This window comes from Pygocentrus nattereri, chromosome 20 (genome assembly GCF_015220715.1).
Source record: "Pygocentrus nattereri isolate fPygNat1 chromosome 20, fPygNat1.pri, whole genome shotgun sequence".
NCBI lineage: Eukaryota > Metazoa > Chordata > Actinopteri > Characiformes > Serrasalmidae > Pygocentrus > Pygocentrus nattereri.
Window position 1 is genome coordinate 3,409,439 of NC_051230.1, and position 24,249 is coordinate 3,433,687.

At 43.7% G+C, this 24,249-nt stretch overlaps 2 protein-coding genes across 3 annotated transcripts; both read right to left on the reverse strand.

Moving 5' to 3' along the window:
- Nucleotides 1–3,902: 3,902 nt before the first annotated feature.
- Nucleotides 3,903–24,233, reverse strand: ewsr1b (EWS RNA-binding protein 1b). Of its 2 annotated transcripts, none has more exons than XM_037531587.1 (16): nt 24,169–24,233; nt 20,868–20,904; nt 19,602–19,653; nt 18,834–18,969; nt 18,250–18,439; nt 17,658–17,881; nt 16,536–16,710; nt 9,908–9,945; nt 9,469–9,498; nt 8,506–8,612; nt 6,858–6,987; nt 6,392–6,499; nt 6,061–6,190; nt 5,176–5,261; nt 4,390–4,615; nt 3,903–4,244 (listed from the first exon to the last, which is right to left on the reverse strand). In XM_037531587.1, the coding sequence occupies exons 1-16, from the start codon at nt 24,182–24,184 to the stop codon at nt 4,208–4,210; spliced, it is 1,722 nt and encodes a 573-aa protein (XP_037387484.1). In that variant the 5' UTR covers nt 24,185–24,233; the 3' UTR covers nt 3,903–4,207. The 2 variants fall into 2 exon arrangements, with proteins under 2 accessions (XP_037387484.1, XP_037387483.1); XM_037531586.1 differs by having other exon boundaries at nt 18,834–18,972.
- Nucleotides 10,368–16,529, reverse strand: LOC108441386 (claudin-23-like). The gene has a single exon (XM_017720870.2). It carries the CDS (start codon nt 15,275–15,277, stop codon nt 14,483–14,485), a length of 795 nt encoding a protein of 264 aa, XP_017576359.1. The 5' UTR covers nt 15,278–16,529; the 3' UTR covers nt 10,368–14,482.
- Nucleotides 24,234–24,249: the final 16 nt, after the last annotated feature.

Consider the following 24,249-nt stretch of genomic DNA (forward strand, 5'->3'; position numbering starts at 1 on the left):
ATATTAAGCTGATTTCGTCTAATAGTCTAATCAGGGGGTCTTAACTTTATGTAGCAGTTCTAGTTATTGATGTATGTGCTGAACTGAGTTTTTAACGTCAGCTATCCGTGCAGCCTGGACTAATCAGCGTCTGAGGATTATAACTGAACAGATCTGGTGAAAATGGGTGGAGTATTAATGAAGCTGAGGCTGATTTAATCCTGAGACTCATCGCCTCTCAGTACCAGTGAATCCGTTCACAAGCGGATCTTGACCTCCCCAACATGGCGGACGCGCACCTGTATCACCTCAGGTAGAGAACACCAGGCAACTCGGCATCCCTACTTAAGTACAAGTACTGTTACTATAGTGAAAATTAGTAAAAGTATTAGTAAATAAAATGACTCAAGTAAGAGTAAATGAGCAGTTCATTAAAGTACTTAAGTACCGAGTTACTCAGTTACTTTTTGGTATTTATGCTTCACAACCTGAACACACGTCTGAGCTGCTCGGCTACATCACTGGAAATAACCTGTAGAGCTCTGAGAGCCGAGACGGACCACCGAGTCAACAAGGTTTACATTACACTGCGTGCATTTCATGGCTAGATGATTATATAAGATCTGTCTCCTGGGAAGTATTTTAGAGCCCCTGGAAGGCTGAGCAGGGGGCGCTGCTGTTTAAGTTCCTTTAAGAGAAAAACAGTCATGATGAGTAAACTGCTGAATTAATAGCGTCATCTCACTGGACACTAGCTCAGGTTAACAGAAGCTCGACAGACAGTAAACACACTCACAGCCTTCAGGCTGCGCATTTTACTTCTGTTCTACTATTAAAATCAGCAGCGACGTTAGAAACTCACCCAGCTTTGATTTTACTGATACATTTCACTGATAATCACGCTGATCAGTTCAGACAGAACCGGACATTATTACTGCATCTCACAGCTACACAGACTCTCTCAGCTAGAGACGAACACCAACACTGAGAGAGAGAGAGACAGAGAGAGAGAGAGAGAGAGACAGAGAGAGAGACAGAGAGAGAGAGAGAGAGAGAGAGAGAGAGAGAGAGACAGAGAGTGACAGACAGACAGAGACACAGAGAGAGAGAGAGAGAGAGAGAGAGAGACAGAGAGAGACAGAGAGTGACAGACAGAGAGAGAGAGAGAGAGAGAGAGACAGACAGAGACAGAGAGTGACAGACAGACAGAGACACAGAGAGAGAGAGAGACAGAGAGTGACAGACAGACAGAGACACAGAGAGAGAGAGAGAGAGAGAGAGAGAGAGACAGAGACAGAGAATGACAGACAGACAGAGACACAGAGAGAGAGAGAGAGAGAGAGAGAGAGAGAGACAGACAGAGACAGAGAGTGACAGACAGACAGAGACACAGAGAGAGAGAGAGAGAGAGAGACAGACAGAGAGAGAGAGTGACAGACAGACAGAGAGAGAGACAGAGAGAGAGACAGAGACAGAGAGAGAGACAGAGAGAGAGACAGAGAGAAACACACAGAGAGACATAGAGAGAGAGAGAGACACACAGAGAGAGAGACAGAGACAGAGAGAGAGAGGGAGAGAGAGAGGGAGGGAGAGAGAGAGAGAGACAGAGACAGAGAATGACAGACAGACAGAGACACAGAGAGAGAGAGAGAGAGAGAGAGAGAGAGACAGACAGAGACAGAGAGTGACAGACAGACAGAGACACAGAGAGAGAGAGAGAGAGAGACAGACAGAGAGAGAGAGTGACAGACAGACAGAGAGAGAGACAGAGAGAGAGACAGAGACAGAGAGAGAGACAGAGAGAGAGACAGAGAGAAACACACAGAGAGACATAGAGAGAGAGAGACACACAGAGAGAGAGAGAGACAGAGAGAGACACAGAGAGAGAGAGAGAGAGACAGAGAGAGACACAGACAGAGAGACACAGAGAGAGAGAGACACACACACACACAGAGAGAGACAGAGAGAGAGAGACAAAGAGAGAGAGAGCTGAACTGGGGTATAAATGCCCTGAACTGGGCTGTATAAGCGCTGAACTGGGGTATAAATGCCCTGAACTGGGCCGTATAAGAGCTGAACTGGGGTATAAATGCCCTGAACTGGGCCGTATAAGAGCTGAACTGGGGTATAAATGCCCTGAACTGGGCCGTATAAGCGCTGAACTGGGGTATAAATGCCCTGAACTGGGCCGTATAAGCGCTGAACTGGGGTATAAATGCCCTGAACTGGGGTATAAATGCCCTGAACTGGGCCGTATAAGAGCTGAACTGGGGTATAAATGCCCTGAACTGGGGTATAAATGCCCTGAACTGGGCCGTATAAGCGCTGAACTGGGGTATAAATGCCCTGAACTGGGCCGTATAAGAGCTGAACTGGGGTATAAATGCCCTGAACTGGCCCGTATAAGCGCTGAACTGGGGTATAAATGCCCTGAACTGGGCCGTATAAGCGCTGAACTGGGGTATAAATGCCCTGAACTGGGCCGTATAAGCGCTGAACTGGGGTATAAATGCCCTGAACTGGGCCGTATAAGAGCTGAACTGGGGTATAAATGCCCTGAACTGGGCCATATAAGCGCTGAACTGGGGTATAAATGCCCTGAACTGGGCCGTATAAGCGCTGGTCTGTGAGCGACACCTGTTAACTACAGTATCTGACAGACACAGTAAAACACGCCACGAGTTTCCAGCCTAATAAACAGAACCGCTATAAAAGAGAAGAAACCCGTGAACGCGGTACCAGTTGAGCTCAGCTCGGCCGGCGCTGCCTCGGGCCGGAGCCCGGCTGCGGGAGCGGGTCTCCCAGTTCGGGTTAAATGGACAAAGACGACCGTTTGGCCGCGGTCGGTTCCCCCTGTGTGCCGGTCCAGTTCTCCTCTAACCCGGACCTCTGCAGCGTTCTTCCAGCCGGAGGGGCTGTTTTGTGACGTTTAAACTGAACCGCGGTTTGTTCTCGGTTTTCGAGCCGATTCGCTCCTTTATTTTCACTCAAAAGCGCCGCGCAGGGAAAACTGTACTCAGTTACAGTAACGAGAGTAAATGTAACTCGTTACTTACATCTCCGCCTGAGCCTGGCGTCCCATTTCCCAGCTTCTTACTCGAAATTCCCCCGTTCCACCTTAAATTATCACCATGAGGCCGCGCGCTGCTCTGAGGCGATACGACTGCTCGTCCGCCATCTTGGAGCGGTCAAGGCGATGAGTCTCAGGACTAAACCAGCCGCCACCACCTCCTCACCCTGCGGAGCCCCGCTGGTGACATCCTGCATAAATATATATAATGCGTGGCTACGACTTAGGCTCTCGTTCCCACGCGTAAGTAAGTCGTGGCCACGCACTATTTTTACTTCTACAGGATGTCTCCAGCAGGGCTCCATAGAGATCTGCCCTTGGTATCTTCATTGCTTTAATAACTTATAATTATCCATCTGGACCAGCTGGAAAGCATTTATTCCGAAATTTGCTGGTGAACAGGAAGCCAACTTCAGGTTTGTGTAATAAGGCACCAACAATAATCTACATACATCAATAACTAGAACTGCTACATAAAGTCAAGACCCCCTGATTAGACTATTAGACGAAATCAGCTTAATATAAAAACAGAGGAAAAACAACCACACCAGCAGGTTCTCTGAGCTTCCCTCCGTTATATAATCCTATCCCACTTTCTGAGAGCAGTATTCCTGAAATAGTGGAATTGTGGACAGTATCTTTATTAAACCGCCGCTCTGTAATGGCACTGAATGCAATCCAGCAGAGATGTTGACCTCCCCAATATGGCGGCGAAATTGACATCCCTAGCTGGACCCAACGCAGCGTCCAGGTGTACATCTATGACCGGGGCTGTGAAGTGATGACCCAACAGTCACAACAGAGCAAAAACCATGAGTTATGTGAAAAGACGCACCGCACACGAAAAGCGAAATCAAGTCGAAAAGTTTATTTTGAAAAAAGTCGTCCGTGTGGTACAGTGATGGTGTGGAAAGGGAGGAAAATGTCCAGTACAAAATACAACTGACAATATGGGGCATTGTACAGTGAGAAAAAAGCAAAACAACTATGCTTAACTAAAAGCAGTAAAACTAAACTCCTAAAGAAACGGCTATAAAAAAGAAAAAACATGTGCCACAGATCTGATAACCATATATAAATATGGACACGCAAATTAAAAGACCATTTTAAAAGTACACTCCTTTACACAGGCTCCTCGCTGCCGGCATGGGAGGCGCTTCAGTAGGGCCTGTCTCTGCGCTCCTGACGGTGGTCCCTGTGGAGGACAAAGAAAACAGGGTAAGAGTCCTGACCCAACAGCACCGACCACAAGCAGCTAAAACCCATCAACCAACGTAAAACGATCAAAACCTTGAGCTGAAACGAGTGTGATCTTTTGGTAACCTGTATTCTGCGCATACCTCCCATCCATCTTCCCTGGGGGGCCCATTCCTCTCCTGCCCCCACGGTCCATAGGGGGTCCGCCTCGGCCTCCTCTGAATCCTCCTCTGTCCATCCCTCTGCCGCCCCTGAAGCCTCCATCACCTCCCCAGCCTCCTCGCATGCCCCCAGGGCCGCCCATGCCAGGGTGCCCACGGTCCATCCCTCTGCCCCCGCGGCCCATACCACCACGGCCACGATCGCCACCTGAAACGCACAGGGACTCATTCAAAACCATCTAATCTATGCAACAGAGACATTTGAGTGGTCTGGTGTGAAGCACTGTTCTAGATTAAGAACGGTTCACAGCTGTGGTGCTAGGACATCTAGTTGGGTCAGTAGGCCATGTGCATAAATGATTATCGTTCTAGACTATAGTTTTGGTTAGTTAACCGCAAAATCAACCATATTTTCCCCCAGATTGTCCAACATTTATACTCAAATTTACTCGTACCAGCCGCAAGTTTGATCATAGATACACCAAAGATTAAACTGATAAAGATATCGATCTGGTTTGGCTGTTACTCTGAATATGGGACACAGGAACCAGGAGTCACAATGACCACCACTAAACAAAATCGGAGTCTCTGCACTCAATCATTTCACACCGAACCACAAAACTGATTAAAAAAATTAAAAAAATAAATGCACCTGCAAAAGGAAGAGTTAGAATTAAATTAAAATTTAAACTCTAAATGATCAACAGAAGCCGACGGGGCACAACAGCCAGCGTCCACATAGTCAGGCACACATACTGGGAGACGTACCTTCAGGGGGTCCCAGGCCTTCGGGCTTTGGAGCTTTGCACTGGTTGCATTCAGTCCTCCAGGAGAAGTTCTGGTTCCCACAGCCACTGCACAAATGAGGGGAATGTGTCATATGGAGCCGCGCTGATCAAGTAAATACGACATCTAGGGGTCCATGTGTGTCAAATCGGTACATCTCTGTGCTACAGATAAGACGTAGGTCTGTGCGCCGAGTAGCCTAAACCGATACTGAAGTAAAAGCCTTGCACCACATTTAAATGACTGAGAAGAACAAACAGACTTTGGAAACATTTGGTATAAGAAAGTCTTTCGGCTGCTCCCTTCAGGGGTCGCCACAGCGGATCATCTGCCTCCGTCTTGCCCTATCCACTGCCTCCTCTACTTTTACACCAACCATCTCCATGTCCACCTTCACTACATCCATAAACCTTCTCTGAGGTCTACCTCTTTTACCCGGCAGCTCCAATATTTGGTATAAGAAAAAAGCATTTAATAAACATAAATATACGTATGAATGAATGAAGGTAAGCTAATAAACCAGTTCTCTACAACTTCACAGCTCTCAATTTCTAAAATTAACAAAAGTGAGTCCAGAATGGTGGAGAGCTGTAAAAGAGTGGCATGATTGAGAACGTTGTAGAAAATTGAAAACACTGAAATTCACGACAAGTTGGACAAATCTTTACTCAGCTTTACCCAAAAAACCCTGAATACAACATTCAGCACTTTTATTTGAGATTTGAAACCAAATGGGTGGAAGAAAAAAAAAAAAAAAAAAAAAAAAAAAAAAAGAGCTCAAGTATTTGAAAATACACTAAGAACACATTATGTAATGCAACACACTCTGTACGATGATGTGTGTACATGTCTGAGGTGGAGACTCACGGGTTTGGGCACTCCCAGTCTCCTGCCCTCTTCGGGACATTGTTGGCCCCTGGCGGTCCACTCCAGCCCATGCCGCCTCTGGGACCTCCACGGGGAGGAAAACCTCTATCTCCTCCTCGTCCCATCATACCTGTATAAAATACAACAGTCATAGCAAGTCATCTGCCATCTTAATTTAATTAAGACAGTCACTGTTTTAACAGAGGGGAGTTTAAAAATTCAGTGATGCATCGTGTGAAATGAGGGCAGATGCAGAAATCTGATTTACTAGGTACATTAAAAAATAAATAAATAAAAAATGAAGTGTACGCATGGCTGAAAAGAGCTTTACCTCCACGATCAGGGCCTCCTCTCATGGGCATGCCTCCACGCATCCCTCCTGGCACGTTCTTCCTCCGAGCCATGGACACATTCAGCCTCCTACCCTGAAACTCCTTACCTGGAACAGACAGAAGAAAAAAGGTCAAGAATTTAGAAAGAAAGAAAAACTGCAGGGAAGTTTCACATTTCATTTTGGAGAACAGGAAAGAGGGGTATGAGCAGCGTAAACGAAAAATGTAACTCAATTTATTTTTTTTTTTTAAAGAATTGAGCACATTTCAGCAACCACTTTCAAATAACCCTCAAAGAGCATGTTCCTCTTGCTCTTGGGAGTTCTTCCCTGCTACCCTCACCCTCGTCTGGCTCGTTTGGGGCTTGGACTGGGATTTTCCGTCATTTCTGTAAGTGCTATATAAATAAACCTAAAATTGAATTAAGTGCTGCAGGAGTGAAGAAGCAGAGACCAAGAGACGAACCGTCAAAGTGCTCCACGGCAGCTCTGGCAACCTGAGGTTCCTCGTAGGACAAAGTGGCATCTCCTTTCGGCTTGCCCGTCTCTCTGTCTGTGTAGATGTTGATGGCTGGTTGGCCTAAACGGCGATTTATCTGTGACAGAAAAGCAGCAAACATAAAAATGAATGTTTATACTGGTCCATATGCAGAGCAGTATGCAGTAAAGGTTAAAGATTGACAACTGGTTCATTTTACATCTAGGAGGTGCCTACAGTGCGTATGGGTCAAGTCCTAGACACTCATCAATAGTTATGCTCTGCTGACAGCAGCCACATTTATGTGCAATAACCTGGCGTCACAGAACACGTCTACGTACACAAAAGTCAATCGGAATGGACTAGTACAGCCATTTGGAACGGTCTCAATTTCTATCCACTGAACGAGGTGGGTAGTCCTATAAATAATCCATTAAATAGAAGAATATCCGTGTAAACGCCTGTATACGATTAAAATCCCTTTCGGAAAGTTTCAGCCCGTTCTGCATGAGCGTCGCGTCACAGTGAGAGTTTATCCCGTTCAACGCGGCGGAGCAGAAACTGGTCTGCAGAGGAGACGAAGTTCATGCTCTGATCTTTAAAAGACGGCGGTGGGACGGACGTCCAGCTTATGTGTCTCAGAGCACGACGTCTTCCTCTCGGCCTTCTTTAATAAGGACGTGTGAAGGACGTTTTCCTGAGTCTGACGTCATTTTAAAGCAGTTAAAAAACACAATCACTGCTCACTGCTGCTCATCTCACTCTGACTGGACCTCACATGATGCTGGTCGTCATGGTAACGTCTACACCAAGCCGTTTTCTGTGCATGCATGTAATTTTGGATCGGATTACTTGTAGTGAGCATGTAAACAGATTTATCAGATTGTTGAGTAGGGCAAGCAATAAACACCAACAACCTATAATCGGGAAGTGTTCACATTGGTGAAAATCTTTGTAAACACAACCAGTGAGAGATCTGCCTGACAAACACGCCAAAACACCGGATTACTACCTTTTTATTTAGGACTACTACTATCAGTACCTACAAAACAAACTGACCTCGTTATAACTTCAGAACCATGTTCGTCTTACGTGCACCCTTCTGTTTACATTTATTGTGCGAGGCATTGAGGCTCGCCAACTATGCTCCTCAACGAGCGTTTGCAAGGATTTGAATGTACTTCCCCTGCTACAGTGCATATCAAAAGGCCGTGGAAAAGCCTCTGCGCATAACGGACAAAGGCATAAACCAACGCTGAATGCCTGACCGCCAATCAGACGGCACCGTGTTAAAACCTCATGCTTCCATAATGCATAGAACAGATCATGCCAAGCGTTTCCCACATAAATCTCAACACAGTTTGACGCTGCAACTACAAACACAAGTTAAGACTCCACTACATACAGTAGAAGCCACAAATCATGCAGGAACCGAAACCAAATTCTCTGGGCTGAAGCTCAAATGTTGTCTTGGTCCTTCAACTGAACACAAAACCAAATGTTGGAACTGGGTGCGTATTTCAGAGCCACTTGCAACCGAAGGCCACTTCAGCTGCAATTCCAAACATTGAGCATCTGTCTGGTGTGGAGTTCGATGTGGAGACATTTTGCTGGAGCTGGATCTACCCGTACTCACCCGAATGGGGCCACAGTGCTTGAAGAAGTCAGCCATTTCTGGAAGTGTTGCCTTCTCAGTAAGTCCAGTGATGTAGATGGTGCTGTTCTCAGAGTCATCCTGCTGGCCTAAAGAAGTAGAAGAATCAAACCAGCATTCTTTCAGACTTTCAACAGCTCAAGAGTGACATTACTTTTAGAGGCACTATATAGACAAAAGTACTGGAACACCTAAATACTGAGGTCAGGGCATTTCAGCCTAACCCACTGCTCACAGATGGATAAGACTAAGCAAACAGCTCTGCAGACTTGATCGATAATAACTAAAAAAAAAAAAAAAAGGCACACAGACCGGAGCAGTAGAAACATTCTGCAGAGTGATGAATCACACTTCTGTCGAGTCTGATAGACAAGTCTAGGTTTGGCGAATACCAAGAGAACATTAGTTTGCACTGTGTAGTCAGGCAGGAAAAGTTTGGTGGAGGAGGGATGATGCTATGGGGCTGTTTTTCAGGGGTTGGCCTAGAACCCTTAGTTCCAGTGAAGGGAAACCCTAAAGCTTCAGCAGACCAAGAAATCCTGGACAATTGTACGCTTCCAGTTTGGGCAAATTTGGAGAAGGACCAAAGCAGCGCCCATAAATGCCTGGCTGGGTGAGTTTGGTGCGGAAGAACTTCATCGGTCTTCGCAGAGTCCTGACCTCAACCACATCGAACACCTTTGGGATGAATTACAGCAGAGATTGATTCAGACCCTCTTGACTGACAGTGTCTACCCCACAAATGCTCTGCTAGATGAACGGGCACAAAATTCCCCAGACGCCCTCAAATCTTGTAGAAGCTTCCCAGAAGAATGCAAGCTGTTAGAGCTGCAAAGGGGGACTAACTCCGTATCGACACCTATGGATTTAGATTGGGTTTCACAGAAGCTCCCAGTACTTTTGTCCATATTGTGAACTTGGGTGTGTTACGCATGTGGTACTCACCCATTTCGTGGTCCATTCCATCCCTGTGTCCTGATGTTTCGTAGAATTGAAAGAGAAAAAAAAAGAAAAAACAAGACTATTATGCATAACAAACTCCGGCGTGCAATTCCTGCATCAGTATTTTGTAAATTAGCTGCCCATGAGAAGATACGGGTTGGTTTTCAGGGTTTTCCTGGGTAGTCACCGTTTTAAAGAATGGGGGGAGAAAATGAAACCATCCTTCAGTGAAAAGACACTAGTTCAAAAACTCTTTGAAGGAACCCCATTTTAAAATTCAGACACCCAAACCATCAAAAAACACCCAAACTTTTGGAGGATCCCCAAAAAAAAACTTCAATAAATGTGACACACCAATAGAAGATATTTTATGGGCTCATAGGCAAAAACAGTATAAAACTCAGAAGTGGACTAGCCAGTGTAATACTCTTTAGCAACTTACCACCAGGCTTACTGAAGCCACCTCTGTCCCCAGCCATGCTACGAATGAAGATATGAAGGCGAAATTCCATTTAGTCTTGAACCAAGGAAACTCGAACAGGGCATAGACATCACTTTCTCCCTCTTTTTTAATTAAATAAAACCCATATAATGCAAACAAAATACCTCGAGAGGTCCGTTTCATACTACGTTTAAAATTTAAGCAATAAATCCCACAAATATTTAAAATCAATAAATCCTTCCACAGCTTAACCCTTAAGTGAACACAGAAAAACCAAATATAATTAAATTAAAAAATAGGTATTTTTGACAATGTACTTGGGAAAAACAGGAGAAACAACCAAGTTCAAAATGAACAGAAACAGTGCCCAGTAACCCTTCAGCAAAAATAAAAAACAAGGTCATTAAAACATCTGTACAATATATTAAAAAAAAAAAAAAAAAAAAAAAAAAACTCCATGACAAAATCAGGTTAAAATACAGCTTTAAATAAAATATATACACCAACAACATAAAAAAAGTACAAATGTCAAACAAAATAGTAAAATGCACATTTATAATAAAATGCTGTTGAATTCAGCAAACTCCCCTTCGCTGCTGGCTTTGAAATGGAAAGAAGTACTTAAACTTTAAGTACTGATGTTCTTACATGGATCTCTGTTACCTGTAGTATACAAATATGACAAAGCATGTTAAAATAATACCTTGAAAAATGAACAAAGTGAATTAGAACAGATTTGGCAACACTGTAAGCTGAATTTCCAGGTGTTAAAAAGTTGTCAATAACTTTGAAATTGCACCTTAAAATATAACCAAGCATGAAAAACAACTCGACTACCATTACGACTTTTTTTGCAGGAAAAAGGGAATTCAGTTAAAGTCAAAATGTGTCAGCACATTATCTGTGCAGCTTTACATGCTTACCGTCATGAAAAAATATCTGGATTGGGGGGGAAAAAAAAAAAGAAAAAAAAAAAAAAGTTACTAACTTATGCGTGGACTTCTGGTTTGGCTCCTCCTCTTGACGTGGTTTCAAGCCGTCTTTCGCAAGCAGGCCCGACACTGGGCCCCTCAGGTATATACACCAGTAAAGCATGCGGGGGGGGGGGGGGGGGGCCACGAAAAATTTCACACATGCATATGAAATTTCACGGTGACCGGCCAATTCTAAGGCTTCCAAATCCCTGCTGAACTCCGATTACCCTTGTATTTCTGGATTTCGCTGTTGTCGGAACAAAACCACGTGGGCCTTTATATGGCGTGTAAATTTCATGAAGAATGGACCAAAATAAATGGGTAAAAAAAATACTTTGGGGGGGGGGGGACTCTGGTTCCATTGATTTACATAGAAAGTAATGCATGTTTTGTTCTTCTCCTGTAATGTTGCCATTTTGGAGATACAAGGTTTTGCTCCGACATCATCGATATGATACAAGAGCCGGAATCTTTAACTGCATAACTTTATTATTTTTAAACCAATGCAGTAACGTTAGTCCCTGATGTTGGTATTGTGTTCCACTGCATTTGACTCAAGAATCAAATTACGGGAAAAATCTAATTTTTCTAACTATGGCTACAAATTTCAATACAATGACTCCAAATTTGATTTGCGCACTTAATTTACTGCGTTTTTGATTTTCTTCTTGGAAAATGTTAGTGTGTGTTTAACTTGACTCAATTACATGGGGTGCCAATTATCCTCATGAACTGATCTGGAAACAGCCAGTTATTGTGAAATGCTGCCGTTTTCCTTCCATATAATGACCAGGTTTAAACCAAAACACTTTGACCCATTTTCTGGGAAATGGTCATTTAATGTGCTGAATTTGACATGGGTCAATTAGATGGGGTACACCTTACAAACTTCTTGGCAATTTTGGTGGCGAATTACTTCAAAATGCTGCATTAAAAACTGATTTATTTATATTACAACAGATTTTAAACCAAAATTGTTGTGTGTTCATTGGTAACGTTCAGCTCATGAATGTGTTGGATTTGGCTACTGAGTGGAAAAACACATTTGGTAAATTTGGCTGCCAATTTATTTATATATATATTTTTTAAAATGCAGTAAAAGGACGTAATTTTTATTTTACTCCTAGTATGACAGAGTTAACGCAAGTCTTCTGGTTTTATGGTCAAATTATTGATAGTTTTTTAGGGTGTTAAGAGAACGCCTATATGTACATATACATCAAATTGTGTGATGACTGGCCAACACCAAGCAAGTCAAAGCCCTGCTGAAATCTGATTTGTCCGTTAAGTTGCAAAAACGCAGCTTGCAAAATTTCCACTCAGACGAACAGCAGCTGAGTTTTTGTGCAGCACCAGCCCCTATTGACTGACTGACCACAAACTTGGTGGGCTTCCTCAAAGTCATGTTGCGTACAAGACTATACAGTTTGGTGTGAGTTGAACCAAGCAATCCTGATCTATAGCCATTTTCGTAAACTGTGCTCCACCCCTGAGGGCTTAAATTTAGTATGGCAGCTATGCTGTTGACAAATACTAAGCTTTTTGATAATTCTTGACCTATAGACTCAACATTGATCCCTATATATTGTGGAGGCATCATGAAAAAAAAACATTAATTTATATTAAAAAAAATAAACCAAACACAAATAACTGTTGCACATATCTTACCAATTAGGATGCAGGTTTTGGGGCAGAGCTATAGCTGCAGTGAGCATTTTGTGGAATTAAGAGATTCAGATGGAACCAAAAAACCCTGAAAGTTCATGTGATGTGGGGAAATAACATGACATGTTGCTCCATTGCACCACCATCAGGCCAACTGTCATCTCTTTGCTTGCTAGGGAAGATTCACACAAATCTACCTTACAAGACTGGTGTCTGGAATAACTTCCTCCACAACACTCTCAAAGGAAAAGTATTACCAAATCTCTGAGCAAAAACAATACGGTTCCAACACCTTCAACGCTTGGTGTTCTGGAAAAAATACCCCAAAAAACTAATGGATGGTGGGATCACACCCTAATAACTTGAGCACTACTGGGCAGATTTACTTCATTTATAGCAAATAAAACCCAAAAATCAAAAGTTATCCTGCTCAATAACGCCCACCTACCACTTCGTTCAATTTTGTTCAAACGTTAAATCAAATTTTTAAAATACTCAACGTGAATTTTTCATATGCAAAAAAAAGCAAATGACTTGTGCCACCAAATTGCAGTCATCCATAGAAAGAAACTCAACATTTAAAAATAAAATTTGACCCAGGTTCATAATTCTCGGCCGAAAGAAGCCTCATACAAAAACGTACCAAAATATAAAAAGGTTAGTTGAATTTTTTTTAAAAATCCCACACCAGAAGTACACTGAATAACAGAAGTACGTTTTAATGAACGCATATTTAAGTGGTCATCAAAAAGCCTACTGCATTACTAAAAGGTACCCTCCAAATCACTTGTGGACTATGACCGCCAATATAACTCAAGAACGTTATTTTATTAAACTGATAAAGTACAGAAAACCTTAAAAGTATCAAGTTCTCCAACATGAACTAATGTAATTCTGAAAAGAGGTACTGAGGGAAAACAAGGTTCACAATATCTTCGATTCCCACATTGTGATGACTCCAAGCGGTCATAGGAAATTCCTAACTCTGCATGGAACAAACTCAAGTTTTAGTCACACATGCAAACAGCAGGACTGTCAAGCATTTTTAGGTTCAGGCTGATATTTTAAATTTGATTCTACAATTCAGACAGAACCTTCAGTGCCTCACCGCCCAAACAGAATCCCCAAAACCTACAAACTACAATAAAATAACCCCAGTCTTGAGCGTGGCGTCTGCCAGATGCCCAGTTTCTGTGATTGATGGTGCTTTACATCTCCAGAATATTCTTTTTGCTGCTGTATTAAAATCTTTACACCCTCAGCAAAGAGGGTTTCTAGGTGCTGCTCCGTTCCACAGATGTGTCAATGCCTATTCCCAATCCAAGTGACCAGAATTAAGAGTCGATTCCACACAATTCCAAAAACTTGACATCGGTCAAACTTTGAGTACAATATTAATTATACTTGACCTTTTTTAAAGCCAGCACTACCCAAACGGACTCCACTAACAGACTGGCTAAGGTGCGCCAGATTCTTTTGCATGGGTTGGCACTTTTTACTTTAATGAAAACCAAATTTTGTACTTCATAAATTTTACTTTGTTTTCCCACTTTGTCTAAAGTAAAATGAGGGAAGACTACCAATGAGAAAGTTGTGGAAGGCTGCACCGTTTGTACACCTACAGAACAGCCCTTTGTTTTGCAGGTGTGGGAAGGTCACTGTAGATTTGAGACCAGAACTTGAGCCAACTCCCAATTTCTGAACATCTAGAATAAAAGAATATTCTTTTTGGGATCGACTCCCAGCGTTAGCTGTTTGGGTTAAGACTTTGATCACACGTCTAATGTTTTTCAGCAGACAAAGTCCAAATCTCTACTCGATCTAGCCTCTAATACTCCAGTTTGAGTCTTCTAGTGGAAATGTCGATCTACAATCAGGCACCCAAACTTAGTCACTTAACCTGAATGTCAAGCATACAAGTGGACAGTCATCCTGGCTACATTTTGTCCTCCTGGGAATCCCTGCCATTCGGAATGCTGTTCAGTATATTGCCGACACCTCCACTTACATCAGGCACCGTGATTTGCCAAGGGTTCCAAGTGGTTGCTAGCTGTGGCGAAGTTTCAGTTTCATGGCCTTTCTCGCTGTGATGCCACGCGGCAACAAAAAGGAAGAACCCTCCAAGGACTTCCATGATGCCCCCCAAGTAACCCAGAAAAATGCAGTAACCTATGCGAATTTCCTCTGATGGTGAATCGATGTCGTTCAGAAGGTAGCCATACCATGCGACAGGCATGATGGCAAGAAGCCCTGAACAGACTATAACGAAGCCACCGAGGCATACGCCCGTCCACGTCGGCTTGACAGTCCAGCATCGGACCCCAATGGCCGCGACGGCCAGGCCGATCAGGGTCATAACCAGGGACCCGGCCATCATCCTCTGGGCAGTCCCTACGACTCTGTGATCGAAATATTCGTCGTCCTCTTCTTTACAAACGACATCCGATGAGGTGTGGTAGCTGCAGATGTCCCATAACCCCTGGAACAAGATCAGATCCGGATCTTCTCCCGTGATGTTGTGGATGGTGCGCCAGTTTGGCGCCAACATGCTGGTCAGGTCCAAGATCCAGCCGCAAGCGGTCAAGACCAGGCCAAAAATCAATATGCCTGGAGCTCGAACGGGGCACCTTTCACCACAGGCCTTCATCATGACTCTTGGACTTCTGGGGAACGTAGCTTTAAAGAGTGGCTCTAGGCACTTGACCGAAACTTGGGAGAAGGCGTATCCCATGAATTCCCACACTAGTGCAAGGTCATGTGTTCACATTCAGCTTTCCTCAATAATGCCTCAGCTTTCAGCAGCATTACCTTACAGTCCAGGGGGAGCAGGTTGTACGGAAAACAGTTGAACGATCACAAAGACGTTAAGATTATATTGTGATTGGATACCGATATAGAAATGAATATATTGCTGCATCAATAGTCTATTTCAAGCACAACAACTGAAATATCCTCAGAACTATTAGTGGGTAAGGGGTAACGACACAACTCAAAGGGTGCAACGCAATACCGTTAAAAGCCGAGGCAGCATTCATGCAGTGCTATTCACCGGGATTTTTGCTTAGTCATTCCCTCAAAGGAAATATGAGTTTGAGCGAGGTCAGTCATGAATACGAGTATCTAGAAATCAAACACCTGCACTTTTGGAACAAAGCATGACGTTCAGTGCCCTCTTTCACCGAGTAAGATGGTAAAAATATAAAAATTTAAACATTTCCTAAAACTCAATATTAATATTTCTCCAAAAGGTAAAAAGAGCCCGATGACCAATAACGACCACGGCTATATCATGCCGTTTCACTCGGGTGTGTTCGATTTGTTAGTGACCTGCTTGTTTTGTTACTTTAAAATCAAAGAACTTAAACTTAAATAAAGCCCCAAAACAAGGTTTTCTATCCCACATTTAAAATGAAAAGTCAGAATACTGATGCACAAATAAAACCCAGCGTTAAGGATAAAAATACTGCCAAATGATCAAATTCATGACTCCAAACCAATTATATCCGCTGGTGGTCGAGACACGAAGTTGAAAAACGTGAAATACCCAAATATTTTAAACCCTACTTTAAAATGTGTTTTGCACAACAACAAAAAACACCAGTGATCAAAGCGCCACAACCTGAGGCCTCGTGATCTGGAAAGTATGAGGCAAAAAAGCCTTTTGAAGTGTAAAAAGTGGATCGTCAACCCGCAAGTCCATTCGAGATCTAATCATTTGGTTCCTTATAAGCTTTAAAACGTGCAACCACCACAAAGACCCAGCTAAACCATTTACGTCTTGGTGGGCGGGGGGTTTAACTACGCACTGTCCTCACAATGGCATCTCCTCTGAGTGATGAGTAGACGCTCATAAGTAGATGGTTATAAAATCCTTTTAAACAAAAGTGGCTCAGATACAGGAACAGAACAAAAGCCACCGTGTCGCTCGTCTCCAGTTGACCTGTTGGGGGAAGCGGAGGCGGTTTGCGGAAATAAGAGTCAGAACTTACCCCATTCCTCCACGCCCCATCGGCCCACGGCCCCGGGGCCCTCCTCGCATGCCGCCCCTGTCGTAGGAGTCTCGACCCGGTCCAGAGGAATCACCTGCTCCTGGGTAACCACCACGGCCCGGGGGCTGCTGAGAGCCAGGATACCCACCGCTCACACCACCCTGACTGTAAGCACCTGCAGGAGAGGGAGATCGACGCGTTGTTTAGACCGAGTCAAAAGCTGGTCATGGGAATAAACAGCACAACAAACTGAATGTAAAAAGGTGAATGCAAGGCATGTAGGACCTTAAAGGGCCCTTTAATTTCTATATATTAAATGGGGAATTAAAATTGTTTTTAAAACGTATTTCACATCAAAAAACAAAATTTACATGACACGGGCCTTTAAGTTAGGCTGGGCATTCAATACTCGACTTTATCTTAACAGATTTCTTTAACAGACTGAACAACATGCCACGAATTTGGGCTACGAATAAGAACTCAAACTCCCAGATCTCCTCGGATCACACGACACACACAGAGCTGACCTTACTCGACCCGTTTGCACCGCGAAAGCACACTCCTGGGATTAATATGTGGTGAGAAACACTTACAGCGCGAGCTGTAGAAACATTTCACTACAAACTGGCCGCCGAGCCGAGGGCTGTAAAGAAGAGTGACCCGACGACTGGACCCCACATTATGAACATGATATCAGCTCCTGTCCCGGCGCAGGGTGCATATGCCTCTCCGCCCTTTTCTCCGCTCTCCTAGCTCTGACTGGCCGTTTGAATTACTCTGATAAAATCTCTGAACATCTCACAGGACAGGACTGGTGACCGTTTTGAGTCGTAAACATCACACATGACTTATTGGAGGTTCTCTGATCAGATCTGGGGGCTAAAGACTCGCTCATTTGTTCTCACACTACCAGATCATCTCCCAATCGAGCTCCCAACCTGGAAAATCGCTTCAGATAGAGAATGTGTGTTGCAAAGGGCCAATCAGACTTAATCAGACCAAAATCATAGTGATCATAGTGTAGGTCCAGCCTTTCCTGGCTACCCTTAGTACTTGGGTGTTGCTCAGCAGTGAGACCTTAAGCTTACTCCTTACTACTCAGAGCGATGCAGTTAGACTTACTGTACTGGTCGTAGCTTTGAGGTGCACCAGGCTGGCTGTACTGGCCATGCTGACCCTGCGCATAGGAGCCATTAGCCTGCGGAGGGTAGGCCGCAGACGGAGTTTGCTGGCCCGCTGCATAGCTGGCTTGCTGCTGTCCTGCGTAGGCAGCCTGCTGCCCCTGGTATGCCCCCTGCTGGGAGTAGGCTGCCTGAGTGTATGCGGGCTGGGTGGTAGCACTGTAGCTAGAAGGGAGAAAAAAAGGAAGCACGAAAAACACAAAACTCAGGGTAAGATGGCACAAACTCTTCAATCTGGATGGCCTAAACGATCAGAACACAGGGGAGGATATAATAGAAGACCCCTACTCTCACCAACAGGGGGATTTTATGCATGTACTTTGATACTCCGCCCTGCTTACAACTCACTCATACAGTACCAGCCTCGTTTTTTCTTCCTTCTTAAAATAAGAAGGCGGCTTTCAGCTCTGCTGAGAAGCTCATCCAAAAATAAAACCCACACAACACCACAGGAAAACAACCATATGGTCTATACTACGGCAGGCCGTGGAACACCATCCTGTTGATATAGATTTGGGAACGCTTCCAGGTACCTCTGAGCAGCGGAGGCGGCGGGCTGCTGGCTGTATCCGGAATAGGCAGGCTGAGTGCCGTAGCCAGGCTGGCTGCCATAGGACGCCTGCGCAGCAGGGGCCGCAGTGGAACTAGTGTATCCGGCAGTCCCGTAGCCCTGAGCAGACTGGGTGTATGCCTGAGTTCCAGACTGGGCAGTGCCATATGCAGCTGAAAGAGAAGATTTCAACTATAAAAACCACATTTCTCACACATACAGAAGACATTTGGCATCAAAAGTTCTTTTCTTCAGCAAACTACACTGGAGCTCGCAAGTACCAAGGTTATACCCATCTGTTAGTATCGTGCCAAGTACTAAAATCACCCTCGGGCAGTTTGAACTCTGCTATTTGACAGGGTATAGGCTTCCATTACTTATCTACACCAGCAATGAAGCTTCATTAATAAAACCCAATGAAGCAAACTTCAGGAACTTTGGGGAAGAGAGAAACTGGAGTGAAGCCAAATCATTTAATTCAAAATAAATAAATAAGTTAATTAATTAAATTAAAACAGCCACCATAATCTAAACTGCAGAGGACATCAAGCGCATCACGCAACAAACCTGGTGCGGCCGATTGCCCATATGAGGCTCCATACTGCTGCTGCGCATAGCCTCCAGCGGAGGGCGCAGTCTGTCCATATGCAGACTCAGTTGCAGCAGGCTGGCCATATGAACTGTAGTCCTGCTGAGTATATCCCTGCTGGAAAACAAGACAGGTGCGTTTATAACAGAGCTGGAAGTCACGGACAAAAAAAAAACGAAGCACAGCGATAAACTAAGTTATTCAAATAGGCCACAAGACGTTTTGTGGTGTGAACAGAAATCTGACCAATTCTTTAAAATACACGTCACTTCCCACAACATGCAACAACTTTCTGAACCATTTGATTAGTTTTCCGCAGCATTCCCAAATAAAAACGGCAGAAGCCGAGATTTAAACGGATTTGCCGAAAGCAACACGCCAAAAGAGGCGCCGCAAGGCTGAACGTTAGACACGGGTTGGAACTCGAGTCTACAAAAGAGTCTCGAGGAGTGTTGACCGCTTCTTTAACACCAGCGACCAAGTTAATCTGGCCGTTTTTGGCGGCCTTACATGACCGACGACTTGCCCGACTTTCTGGATTTGCATTCGTGTTTTCACTTTTCTAATTATTTACACGTTTTCTCAAGATTAAGTCATTCACGTCATTAACATGAGACCATGAATGTTCTCCAAAAAATAAAAATAAAAAGTTATATTGTGACACAAAACTCAAACACACCGGAATCCGTGGCCCTTATGGCTTCTGTAATTTTCACATTTCACAGATTTACAGTGTGTAAACCTACCTGTGCCGTTTGCGCGTATCCCTGAGCAGGCTGAGCAGCATATGAGCTGTACCTGTAACGTAAACACAAAAACCGCTCACTGAAGCAGCTTCAGGCTTTAGAAAAACTTCATTGGCATCGACATAAAATAGTTTTAAAAACAGACGAAACTAAAACAGTAAGGCTCAACCCGACTTCAGCCCTCGCCCCACCACTCGGCCCACAGCGTCCCGATTCTTGAGATGGAGGGGTAGGGCGAAGTGTCAGGGCTGCATGGTCCTCCAAACGGAGGTTTTTCCAGAGACTCCAAATGGAGTGAAATGACAGGGGGGGGGGGGGGGTCCAAGCTGACGCAGCCAAAGAAACCCACAAATAAGTATTTTCTCTGTTAAATACGACAACCACTGTATTGAGTCATGTTCTTCATAACAAGCACCAAAAATAAATGAATTTGCTAATAAAATGCATGCTGATGTCACGGCACCATTTAAGGTGGAATGGGAAAATTCAATCAAGAATCTGACATCTTCAGATCATTGAAGAATTGGGGATGGGTGAACACAAATGTGTATTTTTTCTGTTACAACATGATAACCAATGTCTTCAGTGTTATGGTCCTTTTCTTTATAACAAGCATTAAAAAAAATAAATAAATAAAAAATTGCCGATATCTCGGCAGCTATCTGGCTAAATTTCCCGTTCCACCTTAAATAGTGCAGCAGTTACATTCTGGCCCTTTAGGTATCAGAACTGCTGCTCCATTTAAGGTAGAACGAAAATTTTAGCATGAATCTGGAGAATCTCTGACTTCAGCTTCATATCACTGAAGAATTAGGGGGGGTGATAATAAATAACTGCCCCCCTCTTTGAAGGCGTATGATCCCTAAATGTAACTAAAGCCCAGCAGTGAGGAGCTGAACTTTCCCCTCCTCTGCTGTCCCTGCAGACGGGCAGGGTCGCCTACAGAGCAGCGCTAGTAGCTGTTAATGAAGTGATGCTCTTTTATTAGAGGGTCTCATTTCAGAGGGAAGATCTCAACCACTGCCCTGTAGCTCAGCAACAAGGAGGTAGAGTGACACTCGAAAACAAGGGGCAGGGTTAAAAAGAAGAAATGGGACTGGGCCAAAGTTTCTCCTCTGGACCAAAAGCCACGTTGTGTGTATAAGCCACTCAAACAGCACGAGTTTATGAACTTTAACAGAAAAACAGTAAAACATGCAGTGCTGGGGGACTTCAGGAAAGCCCCAGGTAACATTTACACAGAGAGAGGACAATAAAGTGACTTACGCTTGTTGGGCACTGGCCTGGGTGAAGCCGCTGTAATCTATGAGGGGAAAGAAAAAAAAAAAAAGATGAACTGGTTTCGTAAGAATCTTTGGGTTTGTTTTTATATATATATATATATATATATATATATATATATATATATATATATATATATATATATATATATATATATATATATAAAAAAGTTCTGTAAAAGACATTTAATACAAAATACAGAAAAATCTAATCCAAACCGCACTAAACCTAAAAGCTGTAAACAGCATACTGACGCTGTTGGAACAAAACCTTGAAAATCTTACTTTGTAGGGAAATTCATGTCATTTTAATAATTTGTATTCAACCACCACAAGATCCTCACATTATATAAAGGTCACTTGGCATTTTCCGACACGTCACATGATCAAACATGAATTTCAATAACTGTCCACTATAATCTGAAGAATAAGGCCGCAGCAGTGTTTATGCCTCCTCCTGTGGATTAAACTGCTTATAAGCCAAGTCACTGGCTCTGCGCTGCTCTCTGGTGGTTCTTATGAGAACTCTACTCGAGAGGCAAACTGTCTCTAGAGGAACGTACGCAACGACTCAACATTCAAATGTTCGGGCAAGCACCCTAAACCACGCCGACAAGCGGCTGAGAACTTTTGGGGACGCACCGACGGAAAATACTCGGGTGACTGCCGACTGTTTGTTTGCCTCAAAGCTTCAGCTCTAAATGCAAGAAGCTAAATATGAAACGATCATATCTGAACATCTGGCATGTAAAAACTGAATGATTTTTTTTGCCAAATCGTTTAAAAACTACTTAAAAAAAACCAAACACTAAATAAACCGTACCAACGTGGGGGCACAAGAGTGCCAACCACCGATCAGACAAAGGCAGGTCTTTCTCCAACAATTGACTTGAACCAACATCTGCATTCCATCTATTCATCCATGTTTATAAAGAAATGAGGCTTACATCAACAACCAGGCCAGTGGTTTATAGGGGAGCAGAAACCCCCCCAGATAGATCGATAAATGGACATAACGCCTGCGGCGTGAGCCGAGCGTGAGACGACAGTCCCGGTCATTGTCTCACCACCGAGCGTTTAGAGAAGTGGTCTGCGTTCTCCCCCTTTAGACCTTCCTCCCTGCAGCACCGGCTACGACCTACATTTCCACAAGACTTCGATTAATTAGGCATACGAACTCTGGCTTCACACCAAACCCCGAAGAACGGAGGTCTCCAAAAACAGCTGCATTTAAAGGGACCATGTCAACAAAAACACACCTCTCTTCCCATAAAAATAAATAAATAAATACTTTAATTATATATATTAAGTGTCATGACGAATCGCTCGCGCCCCAGTCCAAACACGGAAACCAAGCTGAAAAACAACCCAGTCTGAACTGACCGTCTTTGTCATGTCATTAAAGCCAAAGTATTTACATACCCATCCACACCTGGAGTGAATCACTCATAACGAACTAATGAACGGCTGGGCCAAACTGCTGTAGTTAGAGGGTTTGTGACATTACAGCAAATTCAAAGCAGGCTGTTTTTCGGCAGATCAGCTTCCTCATATAGACTGAAAAGAGTGGAGCGAATGATATTTTGAAACTAACTACATTTACCACATCAAGTCTCTTATTTAAAGTGAGTTTTTCCCCATGATATGGACTCATTATAGCCATAATCTTCACTCTTTAGCCAGGGATAAGGACCAAAACGGTTAAACTTTTAATATTAAATAGCTTCGACACCTCAGGCAGTATTGGGCATATGCTGTCTATACTGGTAATTGATACTGGTGTCAATGAATTGGATGTTTGCTTTAAACAGAATTGATAAACTGCAAAAACAGCTGAACCAAAACAAGCAGAGAAGCAGCACCACCTTGAGGACAAAGAGAGGAACGGATGTGAGGTCTTTCATCATGTTTAGGAGGGAAAAAAGGACAATACGTTTCTCCTCTATCTGGGCTCCCATACTCTGCAGATTATCAGATAAGCACACAATAATAACCCATCATTTAAAAAGACTACAAGTGCTTTCAACTCTGAATGGCCTGCACAGCCATCAGGCCTAAACCAAACTGCTCACCCAGTGGAGAAATAGAGAAATAGAGAATGGAGAATTAGAGAAATAGTCAGGATTCTTCACAGTGGGGGTGATGGGAACCAAACGTCCACCTCTAAAAGTTCCCCCACAGAAAGTTATTATATATCTGACCACTTCATATCACGTCTGATATCTGGTGCACCATCATGAGGGCTTGGCTTAACATGCATTATAACTCATTCAGGGTGGAGGAACACATGCAGGGTGTTGTGAGACAAAGTAGTCCCCAAAGAAAGCCAACACTACATATAACTACATATTATTTACACATAAATGTAACCAGATTCGTGCAGGCTCTCTGGTGGTTCTGGATGGTAATTAAAATGTCTATATTTGTGTTGTAGCTCCCATGGTGACGTCTGGTTCCTATCACCACCACTGTAAAGACACCTGAAACATTTCACACCAAACCACCGGCTTTGTTTACACCTCAAGGAGTGAATTACACCGAAAATGCCGAAAAAAGGGCGGAATGTACCTTTAAAATTATGCACAAATTCCGACCTAGATTAACTGCGTGTATTCTCAAATAATTAACTTGGGGTTCAAACGACGGTTAGCATTAGCATTGTAGCCTCTGGGCTGCGTTTAGGGCCAAGTCTTGTGGTTAAAATGATATTAACATTAAATTAAACAGATCTAATTACATCTAAAACCAACGGGCGTCCAAATAAAGAGTTTCCACTGAAACGCGTCATTCAAAAGCTTCGACGAAGTTGGGAAAAAAAATGTTTTTTTAAAAAAAAATCCCGTTCCACCTTAAATGGCGCAGCAGCCTCATTGAGGCGCTTCAGCCGGCAGCATGGAACCGCGGCACCATTTAAGGTGGACCGGGAAAATTCAAAAAAAAAAAAAGAAGAAAAAAGATACACGTGTGGTAGGTTTAGGTTTCACTGTGTGAACATTTTCACCACCACAAAACTCTAAATTACATCCTTTTCCACACGAAATTGGGAATTACTTAACTACCGTACGCTTAGTGTTAGCAACCGTGCTAAACGCAGCATCAGCAAACCGCCGACCGACCGGGCCGGCCTCGACAAACCGCGGAAACAAGAGCCCATTTACGGGCTAAAATCCGATTAAACCAGCACGGCCCACATCTATATCTGTTTCAAAACACCACACCTGCTTTTAAAACCCACTTTAAAAGTCAAAAAGTGACAAAACACCGAGCTTATTTCTGACTTTACTCACTCGTCGTCGACGCCATCGCTCTCTCTGTCGTTTGGTCGAGCTGCACATGCGCGCTTTGTTGGCGCTTAAGATATACCAACG

Excerpts from the sequence above, each read along its gene's own strand:
- LOC108441386 (XM_017720870.2), bottom strand. The coding sequence starts at position 15,277 with ATGGGATACGCCTTCTCCCAAGTTTCGGTCAAGTGCCTAGAGCCACTC.
- ewsr1b (XM_037531586.1), bottom strand. Across the intron at positions 18,440-18,833 it reads TGGGCAATCGGCCGCACCAG|CTGCATATGGCACTGCCCAG; the intron begins GTTTGTTGCGTG and ends CTTCTCTTTCAG. Across the intron at positions 8,613-9,468 it reads TGGAATGGACCACGAAATGG|GCCAGCAGGATGACTCTGAG; the intron begins GTGAGTACCACA and ends CTACTTCTTTAG.